The 13,586-nt window shown below is 36.0% G+C and overlaps 1 protein-coding gene across 5 annotated transcripts; it reads right to left on the minus strand.

Moving 5' to 3' along the window:
- Window positions 1-1,178: 1,178 nt before the first annotated feature.
- tfap2a (transcription factor AP-2 alpha) lies at window positions 1,179-11,499 on the minus strand. Of its 5 annotated transcripts, none has more exons than XM_055181707.1 (7): window positions 11,422-11,499; window positions 7,350-7,769; window positions 6,381-6,432; window positions 4,966-5,194; window positions 4,741-4,859; window positions 3,249-3,390; window positions 1,179-2,605 (listed from the first exon to the last, which is right to left on the minus strand). In XM_055181707.1, the coding sequence occupies exons 1-7, from the start codon at window positions 11,482-11,484 to the stop codon at window positions 2,317-2,319; spliced, it is 1,314 nt and encodes a 437-aa protein (XP_055037682.1). In that variant the 5' UTR covers window positions 11,485-11,499; the 3' UTR covers window positions 1,179-2,316. The 5 variants fall into 5 exon arrangements, with proteins under 5 accessions (XP_055037682.1, XP_055037684.1, XP_055037681.1 ...); XM_055181709.2 differs by lacking the exon at window positions 11,422-11,499 and adding an exon at window positions 9,787-9,934; XM_055181706.2 differs by lacking the exon at window positions 11,422-11,499 and adding an exon at window positions 8,858-9,190.
- Window positions 11,500-13,586: the final 2,087 nt, after the last annotated feature.

Genomic DNA, 13,586 nt, shown 5'->3' on the forward strand with positions numbered 1-13,586 from the left:
TGACACACAGGCACGTGATGGAATTTCTAATTCTTATATGTACTATTAAACATGATTGTTTTCCCTTAAAATTCATGCCTTTTTTTCTGCCTGTACAGGAGGAGCAGTCGGGTATCCTTTTTAAAGAGAGCTATTGTGCCCGAGGTTAAAATCCCACACACAATCTGAGAAGCAGCCAACAAAAACAGTCTTGACAGACAATGCCTCGCTTCACCTGCTGCTGCACTGTGCATTGCAATTATGCCAAGGACATGTACAGTTAGGCTTCATTCATGCTATTTGAAAACAACTACATTTAAATCGAACAGACTCTCTAAGCAAAAAAATTTTTTTGAAAACGACTGGCCACTATAAAAAATATTATGCATGCAAATATTTCTGTAATGCTGTGACAGGCGTCGGTTGTTCTTGATCAGTATACAGCCAGCAAATCCAGTACGCTCCAATGGAGATTGATTTCCATGCGCGTGCTATCAATAAGCAATCAAAATGCAGTTGAATCTGAGTTATGCAATGAACAAAATAACCATACGTGTTCAGACACGGTAATATCGGCATGTATATTCAATGCATACTTAAACTGAATGAGTTAAAATGTGACCGGAATTGAAACACTAAAGTGGGATGCAAACATCAACTGTAAACATCAACTAGTGATATAGATTATAATAAAAATATGTTTCTGAACGTGGATGTATATTTGGGTCGCAATCCGAAAAACTAAGGTGGCGTCTATGAATAAAAGCATGGAAATAACAACTGCACTAACCTTCAGCTGGATTCTACATTTGACTGATTTTAAACAGCACTCTCGCTCGAGGGCTGAACTACACACATTCACTTCAAACACGAAAGAGAATTCATTGTTTTCTGTGTCATTTGGCTTGGCACAAAGCTCCCTGCCATATTTGAATGATCCTGTGCTCTGAACTAGGAGTTGAAAGTAAGTTTTTATATTATACTTGAGGGAAACAATGGGTTCAACTGCTTATTGCAAGGAGCAATCGTCAAGGGAGAGTTAAACTCAATTACAGTAACCGTGCTGAATAGAGAGTGAGAGAGAGAGAGAGAGAGAGAGAGAGAGAGAGAGAGAGAGAGAGAGAGAGAGAGAGAGAGAGAGAGAGAGAGAGAGAGAGAGAGAGAGACTCGGGCGCAAAAGTAATGAATAAAAATCGACATGAAGCGTATCAAATATTTATTTTTTTTCTGGGCAACAGAGAACTATAATACATCGACAGGCATGGGAGCTATTGCCAGCACAGGTTTATACAATACAGATAAAACCGCCTCCAATTTAGACAGTGGACATACAATATCGGATGGTCCCAAATGTTGTGAATTTATTCGAAAGTAATTCGTAAGACAATATCCATTTATTGCTCTTGTGGTGCTTTGAGGGAAGAACAAGAGGTGATTGGCACAACACATAAAAAGCTCGTATAAAAACAAGATAAAAACACAAAACTAGCATTTTAATGGTCTCTGTAACAACCTTTTCGTTCTAAAACCGAATGGCATAAGTATAATATATATAGAAGTTGATGTTTACTTATTTCAATTTGTTCACTTGCTTCAGTGTCGCCTCAACATGCTACAAGAGGGCTGAATTGAAATATCCCAGAGAAGAATACCCCAGACTTCTGTTTTCTAAGAATCATAAAACCACATGAAGAACTAAGGGAATATTCAAACCCACTAAAACAGGAGGCACCAGATAAATAAAAAAGAAATTTTAACAGACGTACCATATTTACAATTCCCATTAAATTACACATAAATAAATATATACATACATGAACACAGATTCCCTCATATAACAGTGAATCGTGTTAAAATTCAAAGTTCAAGTTGGTCGCTCAGAGTGAACTTGAAGTCATGGCGTAGAGCTGCAGGTTTGTTTTTATTTTAATTTTTTGTTTTGTTTTGCTTTTTGTCAAGTTTATTATTCACAATACTGATAAAAAAATCATCCTCTTTCAGCTTCTTGTCACATGGCTACAATCGTAAATCAGATATTGAAGGAAAACGCTGATTTTCAGTCCATTGAACTCATAGAAAGCAGAGTTCATGTGAACGTCCTGTTGTGGCGGGTGTGTACTCCTCTCCGTGCCACTATGATTTCATTTTGATTTAGAGAAAGGCATTTTCCACGAATCCCAAGGTGAACTGTTTAATTCTTTTTTATTAAAAAATAATAATAATAAACGCGTTCAAATGGTCAAGATCAGGAAGTGGCGCCTCAATCAGTCATCTTGTTCACTAGTGTGTTCGTTCTATGAATTTTGTCATTTCATTTAGGAATGTGGTGGTTAAACATCACTTTCTGTGTTTCTCATCTTTGTCCCCTGCTTTAGAGCCCGTCTCGTTGTGGCTGTTGGGGTTGTTGTTCAAGTACATTTTGTCCATGGCTTTAACAGCCTCCGTAAGATAGTTCTGCAACGCCGTGAGGGCCGCGCACATGGCAGGAGTCCCGAATCCGTGAGAAATAAGACTGAAGTGGGTCAAACAGCTCTGAATCCCGGGCTCGAGAATAGGTTGTGGACGTGAATTCCCCAAGGGCGAACGGTCTTGCGAGAGCAGGTCCGTGAACTCTTTGCAGATTTGTCTAAAAGGAGACACAATGCAGGATGCGTGTCAGGGTGAAGCTAATTACAGCTGAAGGTATGAAGTCAGAAATGTATTAGTAACACAATGTGCTCCTTATGTGTCCCATAATCAATAAGACACAAATTCCTTTTGACAGCAACTGACTTAGACAAGGCAGAATCACAGGAATGGGAAACATTTTATCAAATTGAAACGAGAATCGCGTAAGTCAGTTAACGTGATATGTTAATGTGTTTATTTTAAACGTTCTGTATTTTAAAAATTGAAATCTAAAGGTAGTGCATCTTCTATAGCCTACAGCTTTCGTTTGCTGAAAATCTAAGACGTTCAAAACATTGCCAATTAACAGGTTGGGAAAATAATGTCAGCCTTTAGACTTTGCTAATATTTTTTGTAATTCCATGTTGTCATATTACGGAAAACCACTTCATGAAGTAAATTCCAAAAAAGTCATCCTTATTTATTACTAGTTGCATAGATATTAGCACATGTAAAACCATTTGACAGCAATCTAATGGAAAAGAATTGGAAACAGAATGTTGGTATATAAACCACCTCGATTAACTGGTTCACATTGACGAAAATAAGAACTCGTAAATAGTGAAATTCGTTTGGACATTTATATTCAGAATTGCACTTACTTCGTTGCCAATAACATGTTTTTTCTTTGGACTTGTTCATTTGGGTCTGAATGCTGTCGGTTCACGTATTCAGCTACCGCCTTGGCTGGAAACTCAGTCTCACATACATAACCAAAATCTCTGGCCAGATGCACAGCTTCACCTAGGAGAAAATGAGAATCAGTGTGCGGCCTATTACTTAAATATACTGCCACCAAATGTAGAGCAATTTACATATTTTATCTTTTTATCTTTTTATCTATTAACAGGACACCGCTCTTTGTCAATTTCTGATATCGCAGCACCTTCATTTCATAATAGAAAATATAATTCTGTCAATACAGAATTGTATATTTCTGACATAAAAAAGAGTGAAAGATAATAACTGCAAATGATAATGACACCGTGCAAATGATTCGTGATCTTTATGAAGAAAGTTCTACATAGCTCTTTTAAAAACAGCAAAGAGAAATCCACCTTCTTATACGTTAGCTATGAAATTTAGGTTACTCCAACCAGGCCTATGTGTTGGTAGATTTTTCCCCAAGTCTTTGGTTTTAATTTCCTGAAACAGTTGGTTTTTACAGCGGGCCTTCCTGTCATAAGCACAGAGTCCGGAAGAACGCATGCGCCAATTAGCATCAAAGCACAACTGCACTAAACTGCTTTCCATAAAATGGAGCAGATCATAAACAATAACAGCACTTCAGAAAGCCAGTGTCCTCTAACTAAATCAGCGTTTGCTTGCGTGTCCGTCAACCACCCACCCCCCGCCCTTATCTCGCAGGAATCATACATTTCTTCAGGCTCATTACCATACAAGACTAAATTTCAATGAAGCACGATGAATATTACATTCAGTCTTCAGCGGCAATGATTAACAGGAACCAATGAACCGTCTCCAGCTTTCACCTTTAAAACCCACGGAACACCAAATACCACTGCACGGAATAATCACCTCCAACTTTGCAAGCAAAATGGATTTATTCAACAGCAACGAAATCTTCACAGTGCAAAATAATTAACTCATTTATTTTTTATAATTGGCTTTCAACTTACAGGTCAACTCCATCAATTCAGAAGGCATAAAATTGACACTGAATATAATAATAATAATAATAATAATAATAATAATAATAATAATAATAATAATAATAATAATAATAATAATAATAATAATAATAATAATGCTGTTAGGCTATACACCCTCTGGTAACTGCACAAAATTTTAAAACGCCATTGAGGCCATAAAAATCTATCTGAGAAATTAAAATGTATTATGCTTCTCACAGGTATTTAAAGGCCCCTGTAATCAAAATTCTTTAAGAACTGTATCTTTAGATTATATCCTGTAAAAACAGCCCTTTCCTATCCTTTATTCATTGTTGCTTGCAAGACAAACTCTCTATTTCACGGATGAATTCAAATCCTGATTTAGGATCCTGCTGTAGCGGCATTAAACACCTGCGTTATCATTAACCATACACCTACATATATTAGTCAAAAACTTCACCTTCCACCAGTGACGTCAGTAGGGTAACGTTGGCGGCCTTGCGTCTTCCTGCAGGTAGATTTAATCCGATTTTGTCCAATTTCTCCCTTAAGGATCTTCCACCATTCTTGGATTTTGCTCTTTAGAGGTAATAACAAAAATTTTACTACACACACACACACACACACACACGAAAACGCTTATCAAGATGTAATTATTGGTCTATGTAATGAAAGTTCTGCTCACCTTCTCAAGACCCCACCAAGCAGAGAGGCGTTTAGGCATTCAGGCGGAGAGAGGCGTCTCTGAACCTCCGCTACTGTGACCTTGTACTTTGATGTTGAGCTGAGAAGTGAGAGACGACCCGGGACCGAACAAAACACTTCGTTTGGGTTTACCACACCGCCAAAAAGCCCATCCTTATTTATCTGTATGGCAGAGACGTTGCTGTTGTTCTTGGATATGGAAACAGGACCTAGGGGAAAAAACATAATTAGGTCCCTCATTCCAGTCTACAGCACCAACCAAATGGAAAAAAGATGAATTGTTATGCTGCAGACAGCTATTGAGTAAGATGAAACATATGCGCTTATATGCACATCATCTCGCACGCCTATTCTGAATCAAAGGCAATATGGTCTTATCAAAATGGAATGAAAATAGATACCACAGCAATAGCTTTTCATTCAGCTCATGAATGTAACTGCTGAATATGCCCCGAGTAATAAAGTGGCCTAGACATCAAATATTTCACATTATCACATGGTTACTCCGAACTCAGAGATGGTGACAGCTGAACATGCATGGCATTGCCTATCGTTCAGCACTGACAGCACAGTGCAGCAGTCAATGAATTGCGAAACTCGTGTATAATATGCTGGAACTTAAAACAGACAATGAATAAGGAGAATCAATTCACAATACACTGGTAAATGTAGATTTGCCGAGTGCATGAAATGACTATCACAAAGATTCATATAAACAAACACACAAGCGTACATTATATTGCGTACAAATAAATGTTAAGGCCTTAATCCTGCTGCAGTGCCTGTTGTTTCTTTATGTGCTAACCGGAAACAAAAGCGCAAGCACTTCTGGATGGATCAGTAGCCTAGTGACAATAATAGCTCAAGGGAGACTAATAGAGACAATAGGACATAAACAAATTTGTGAGATTGCAATTATCACGTGTAGCCTATGTTCAAGGAGCATATATGTAGATTTATACACGGTGCGACAAATTTAACTTCAAAGACGCAAAAATCTCATTTTACAACAGCTGAAAAAAACAATTCGATCTCACCACGTTCTTCTACATCCCTCTTTAATCAAATAGCCTACATTCTAGACAAAACAAAAGGGGATTTCGATAAAAAAGATTTCTATAAAAACATGCAAAATAATTCTTGCACTATAGGCTATTATCGTCCCTTCCGCGTTTCTCACTTCTTAGGCTGTATCATATAAGGTAACCATTTTAAATTTAGTCTGAGACAAGCTTCGATTAAACAAACACCATCGCATTAACACATCGTTACCTATAGAGCCCGATGTGGAAACTTGGTAAAATTGTTATCTTCAATCAATCACAAGGCTTATAAAATTTACCATGAACAAGTAGACTTTACAAGCAGAGGGTTCTAGTGGAATAAATGTCTTACCTTTCTTGATTACAGTTTGGTCTGGGATGTGAATTCCTTGATCTTCAACATGCTGCAAAGATTAAACAGCCAATAATTAATGAAATCTAGTACATGAAGACTGAAGACCTTGGGCCCTGTATCTGGTTTATTTTTTATTTATTTTATTAACAAAATAAAATGCTCACACCCTGCATAAAAATTTTAAGATTACTTATGGAAACCGTCACTCGTAAACATAATAATCAAATAATTAAATGTTGTACTTATACATTTTAATAATATAATTGATTACAAATTATTCCAAATAATAAAACAACAAATACATTTTGTTGTGGAACATTTTGTCTTATGTATTGTTCTCACTGATATACTATAATGTTCTGCGATTTATGTAGCAGGCAGACTACAATTATATTACTGGCAAAATAAGAGGGAAATACAGAAATTTAGTAAAAATTAAATAAAGACAACATTCATCTAAAAGCTTAAGTACTCTATTATTTTTCTGTTACTGGGGTAAAAAAATAATTAATACACAAAAAAATTTGTATATAGCAAAAAAATCTAAATGTAATGTGTATGTATTTTTCTATATACATACATATCTACATACGATATAAAAATGTTCATCAAGACTAGCATGGATAAAAATGTTAATGATGGAACATAAATTAGCGGAATCTGCAAAATTCAATTCAAGATATTATGCTAAAATTTTGTAAAAACTGCTGATCATTCGCATAAGCTTTTTTCTTAATTCAGCGAAATTTCTTTTTACCAGTCAGAAATAAAATGTTGTGCTTTTATTTACCGAAATATTCAGCAAAAAAAAAAACTACCTAAATAAAATACATTAAATATGTGACTCCAGTATTTAATTAACCAAGATAATTGTATTACTATTTTAGTTGCTGTGACTATTTAATGTCACGTCTGTGTATAATATTTATCTTTATTTTCATTCATTTTTAAAAAATTCCTCTTTACCTGGACATCTTCTAAAGAGTGAGGTATTCCATGTATAGGGATTGAATCCGTGAGTCCGGTCTCAATACCGTGACCCGACGGCAGCAGCACTTCTCGGCGGTACTCTCGGCACAGCTGATGCGGTAACCCGCGGTGCTGGTGCAAAAGGCTGCTCTCCTGACTCTGCCGCTGGCCGGGCCATCCCGGGTGCTGTGGCTGCGGTTGTGCGTGCAGAGAGTTGATAGAGTACGGGTCGTTAACGTGAGAGTAAGGGTCCTGAGATTGTGGGTAAATGGGCTGGTAAGGTGGCGGAAAGTATGGCGGCTGGAAGTCTGAGTTGGGCGTGTGAGAGAGTGGAGGAGCGCTGGTGTACGGCGACTGACCCACGCTGCCCAACTGGGGTAACCGAGCTGTGCCATTGCTGGTGCCGTCGTGGCGATCCTTGGGAAAAAGAAAGATACATCATTTAAGTGCTGTTTACTTTTTTCTTTCGTTTCTTTCTCTCTTATTCCCTTTTAAAACAAAACTAGAAACAATATGTCACCGCACTTGACGGAAATAGTTATTTAAATAGATATTTCAACATATTTTTTATTTGGCTAACAATAATAATTAGAGTTACAAGAAAAGCTTATAATACAAGTTATTACAATTTAAAAATACAAATAAACATATAGCTATTGTTTTAGCAGTAAAATATCCTACTGAAAGTCGAAGAAAATAACCAGTGCTCACATCAAGTATAAAGTCTTTGTAATAGCCTTTGATGCTACCAAGAACAGCTTGCATGATGGTACAGACAAATGACAGGATAAAAGCAAACAATCGTAGAGTAATTGTTGAACGCAGTCCTCAGTTCTTTACCCCCAATAGTCACTCACCATCGCGGAAAAACTGTGCACTAACATCTGCGAAGATTCCCGGGGATTTCAAAAGACAGGAATTTCGAAAGAACAAAACGAAAACGAACGAGTAAATGAAATAAAACAAATGATAACTGCAGGACAACGTGTCTGTGGTCAGTGTTCAAATAAAGCGATAATCCATCAGAATCTAGGTAAATTCCAACTGTTCTTCATCAGCTCTTTAAATGCAGTGCTTTTCTCTAAAGTTTCTTAGATCCCTTTTGGCGTCTTCTGGCTCTGTCAGTGAGCTGTTCCCTCGCTTGAGCTCATGTTAGCACATATCTGCCTGTTCCTCTGCACTCCTAATAGTAGATATTCATGACTATTAATATTACACGAATACTTAATAAGGAAAGAATGGTCGGAAATCGAGCGTGAAGCGAGGAAGCAACTCAAGGCAGACTGCACTAAATGACGTCCATTGAATGAGGAATCAGTATATCTAATCAGAGATGAGGAGAGAGTGAGTGGGAGAGAGAGAGAAAGAGAGAGACAAAAAGAGGGACATTCTCCTGCCTCTGACGAATCAGAAAGGGGGGGGGGTTGAAAGGTTCGAGGGCAAGCAAAAGTGAAAGAAAAGCAGAATGAAAGGGGGAAGAACACAAGCAAGAAAACAATGTGCACCTCTGATTCTGTTGAAAATCCAGCAAACGCTGAGGGCATCTGGACCGGCACATTTTTACTGATCAATGGATGCTCGTCTTCCTTATTGTTTTTTATATTAGTCTTCGACTGTTCGTAATCCATGGCCCACAAAAATCCTTCAGCACGAATTTAGTCGCAGGAACGAAACATCAACACACTCCGATGCAGCTCAACTCATCGCCGAAGCGAATATTCAACAAACTTTAGGCGTTTCCACTTTTCGTATACATACGTTTGTCTCAACCAAACGCGATTATTATATTTATTTCGATCGATGCGAAAGAAAACCATAATGAGATGGGAAGTCTAGAGGTCTTTCCTGCTAATAGGGTGTGCAATCTTCAGAAACACGCGAAAACACGTTTTACTGGCTTCGCCACTCCGAAACTAGTCGCTTTTTATTGCATTCGCCACAAAGAAATCAGACAGAATATTAGAAAATTATGAAGAAGATTTACAAGGATTTTTAAAACTATATTTATATTAATTTAACAACTGTAATCTATTTTTTTTCCCAAAAATGTTTACCAATCCTGCGGTTTTTGTAACCTACTTTTTGTCTTTAAAAACAATAATTTCGATATTAGAACATTTAACTTCGAAAGGAAATCAACGCGTTAAGGTTTATTATTATTATTATTTTATTAATATTCTTATTATTATCATAATTATTATACTATTATAAGTATATAAATAGTTTAAATTATAGGCATGATTGAAAAACTTTAATGTGTTTTAAAGCATGCATTACTGCAGATATTTTCCCACTTGTGCTAAATTAAACAGTGCACACAGCAAAATACTCTAAAATTTATAATAATAAAAGTTGACTGCGGGAAAGTTTTACCGTGCGGAAATTTGGTAAATATCATGCAAATTTTGTATTAAAATGTGGTTAATCGGCTTACCTCGCAGTCTTCATATTTAATATTATCAGTTAACTTCCAAAGCATTTTCATTGGTTGTGTGTAGAGTGAAGTACGCCTTCCTTTGAGTTTGACACAGTGCAGAGGGCTTGAGCTGCGCGCTCAGATCTCCCTCTAATGGTGGAAGAGAGAGGCTCGCGAGCTACTGTAATAACCCTCATTAGCATATCAAGAGACCAAAGCCAATGAATATACACAGGTAGAAACTGCAAACAGAATTCCAGTAAGAATACTTTTACTGGGTTTCATTTGCATTTCAAAAGGTGACAGCAAAAACATGGATTCATAAGGCGTCTGGTAAAACTTCTATGTATTTTTCAAAATTAGTTTGATTTACGTAAAAAAAATCAGGCCAAGATAGTATGCAATAAATATCTGAGCCATTGAACCTATCTGACGGAGGCTGGATATTTATCATAGGTGTCACTCTTTAGTGCACGCGCTTTTAAAACTGTCGTAAACATATTAAATAATATAAAACCAATACAACAAGAAACAAAAGTGTCTGTATTTCGTTGGGCACTGTATCAAGTTTCAAGACTATTGTAAACTGTTGTCTTAGTCCTATGGTGTAACTGGGCCTGCAAAACACTTACAATACTGTTATGCAAACATAGTCGATTCTACAGTAGACATACAGCTCTATTTAGACCGTGTAACGGCGCAATTTGATAAATGTAAATAATTAACACAACAACACGGCTTGTTAAATGTGAATAAGGTCAAGAGACAGGTCGCGGGGTCTAAGGCGTTGTCCCACTCTTAACTCCATTACCATTTTTGGTGGGGTGAATCCAGTTGTCATTAATGAGAGGCCGAAAGAAACTAAGACACAAAGACGATTAAAACAAGCAGAGAACCGCGCAATAGAAGTGGATGGGTGTGTTGCTTTTTGTGTGTTTCTTATTGATTGGGGTCCTCATTGAAACTATTTGCAAAAAAGGAAAACTTGTTTTCATGTCTGACACTTTACAGTGGGAAAATGAGCGTTAAATTGTGTTAACAGCATATTTACGCACGAATCACATCTAACACTTTGTAGAAATTGAATAGCGTTAATTTTAGAAAATAAACAATTTCTGTTTGGAAGCTGTTCTCCTTTATGTTTAACCTAATGAAGCATAATGTAATACCTTACAGAAAAGACACGGCTTATCATATTACATACATAAACATTTTTAAGACGATTTAATACATATCTCTTTCTTGGTAATGTAAAACTCGCTAAGATTTACGTAGGCCAGGCCTGCACAGAATTAGTAAATTTAGTAAAACTTCCCTAACACCCAGTATTTGTTAAAATAAATAAATAACAACAACGATTTATCCGTTCAGTTACCTCGAGGATGCTATATTTTAGACAAATCTGTTCACGACAATATTTTTACCTGTTGTTTCGCAATTGCCTGAACTGTAAAATTAATGTCACTTTTTCACAATCCCAAACACAAACCATGGTGTACAGTCATTACAACCAATTTTACTTCATTTTAACATATACCTTTATTGTTTAAAAAACTTTGTTAAAATGTTCCGTAAAAATAAAGAAATTAATGCAAAAGTAAATGCGTTCTCTATCACCCTCATAGCCTATACATTATAAGGAAGGGAACGTACCTGCCAGTCTCCCATTCTGCCTATAAGTGACATTTTCGTGTCTTCTTTCTGAATATGGTACATCACACAGTGTTATCTCATTGGGTCTACTGTCCCTAAGCAATATTCCACTTTACCTGAACCAAATCTATTCACCTGGCCATAAAAACGGAGCGCCAACTCACTGCGCATGCGCACTGTTACGGGCATGTGCAAGACAGGGCAGCGGGACACCTTAAAAAAGTAAAAATAAATGTTGGGATTCGTACTACAGAAGCGTAAAATTACCAGAACGCTTTTAGATTATGTAGAAAAAAATGCAACGAATCAACCATTTTTTTTTTGTTAAAAGCTGTGATGTTTTACGTTTTAAATTGAATATTTAAAATAATTCACTGTTATATTTAAATATGTGCTAATGTGTCGTATTAAAGCACTTATAAGTTAAAACTCATTTGACTCACAATGGCCAAAGATTTTTTATTTATGAGTATCATCATGTGTATCATTCTTTTCTAACACAGAGCTCCTGTGACGTGAGAGTGGTTGTGTGTGTGTGTGTGTGTGTGTGTGTGTGTGTGTGCGTGTGTGTGTCAACGACCATCTTTAACAGTTAAAAAGTAAAAATGTGCAGATCAGTAAAACAGAGATTTTGGTGCTGCTACCACACACAAGCACACGCACGCACACACGCACACATTTTTATTTTATAAATAATAAAAAACTAATATATTTACTATGTTTTTACAAATAGCTTACATATTTAGAAAACTAGAAGCGCGCGTACATAAAATATTAATTGGTTAACATTTTTACAATTGGTTATTTTCATGTCTTTAGATTTCCCCACCAATTTAAATGATGCTCCAAAAATGCTTCATAAACACACACAAATACAGAACTGACAGTTAAAATATAAGATATGGTAAAAAGAAAACATGTCGAGAGCATTTTAATTGAGAACATTTTAAGAAAGTAATCTGTGTTATTATTATTAATACTAATAATAATGCACACACGTCACTGATGCATATTAACAGAACATCATATACTTAAATGATCTAATGTACTTTGCAGCTTCATTAAAATTATGGGGAAAAGTTATTTTTTTATTTTACTTACTTAGGGCACCAGTGAGTTCTTGGCTAGACGTTGACATAACTAACCTGTACTTAACCTATATTTGCTTTTTGAGCTTAAGCGTGAAATGTGTGAGACCTTTCCTTGGGAATATGATCAAATATATTCTTTCTCCGACTAACCTGCTGTTCTCTGGTGCCCCCTTTTGAACAAAAAATATGCTCTCTTGTACAAAAGCCAAGTAAGCCTCTTTCTACCAGCTGTAATTCCTAACCTTTGGACACTTCATTTAACGATTTATGTCACTCATTTATATGATCTCCAAAAATAAATAAATAAAAAAACAAATAAAATTGATTAGCCTACATTTTGCTCGCTTTTGTGAGTATACTGATTTAGCATTAACAATGTGATGAACATCTATTAGGTCTATTATTGCATACTTAAGAGGCTACAGACAAATATTCGCCCATGCCAGAATACATTATTAACCATGATGCTTTACACTGAACGTACATTTAGCAAAGAACCTGGTGAGGAAAGACGACAAATGGAATTTAACTTATTTGGTAATCTGGCTCCATCTAACGATGGCATTTTGAACTGCAGAATCTATATTAATTTTCATGAATAACATGCATATCCTAAATTACAAAGGTGTATAGGCTACTTCTATTTTAAAAGTTACATACATTTTTTAACGTTAATAAAACAGACCTTAATAAAAATAAGACCTGTCTTGCTTACCCTAGTAGAGCTGAAAATGTAGTAACTAGTTAAAACACATTGCTTAAACTCCTAAACTAATAACTTCGCTCCTTGTACGAAATTGTGTTTAATATTTTTAGTACCTAGATAACAAAGTTTGTGGCATATCATAGTTTTTAATGGCTATAGAATAGCTAAATTTATATTTCTTCATAGTCGCCAGTTGTGATGCTCTGTAATTAACAATTAAACCAATAAAAATAAAAATAAAACATAGATTTATATTCAAAACAAACATTTTTGTTTGTTTGTTTTAACGCTAGACAAAATGTACTCTAAATAAACTCCATTTCCCATAATAAAACTCGCAACGTCGCACGTTGTGCGTGCCTTTTCTG

This window comes from Misgurnus anguillicaudatus, chromosome 25, assembly GCF_027580225.2.
Source record: "Misgurnus anguillicaudatus chromosome 25, ASM2758022v2, whole genome shotgun sequence".
Lineage (NCBI taxonomy): Eukaryota > Metazoa > Chordata > Actinopteri > Cypriniformes > Cobitidae > Misgurnus > Misgurnus anguillicaudatus.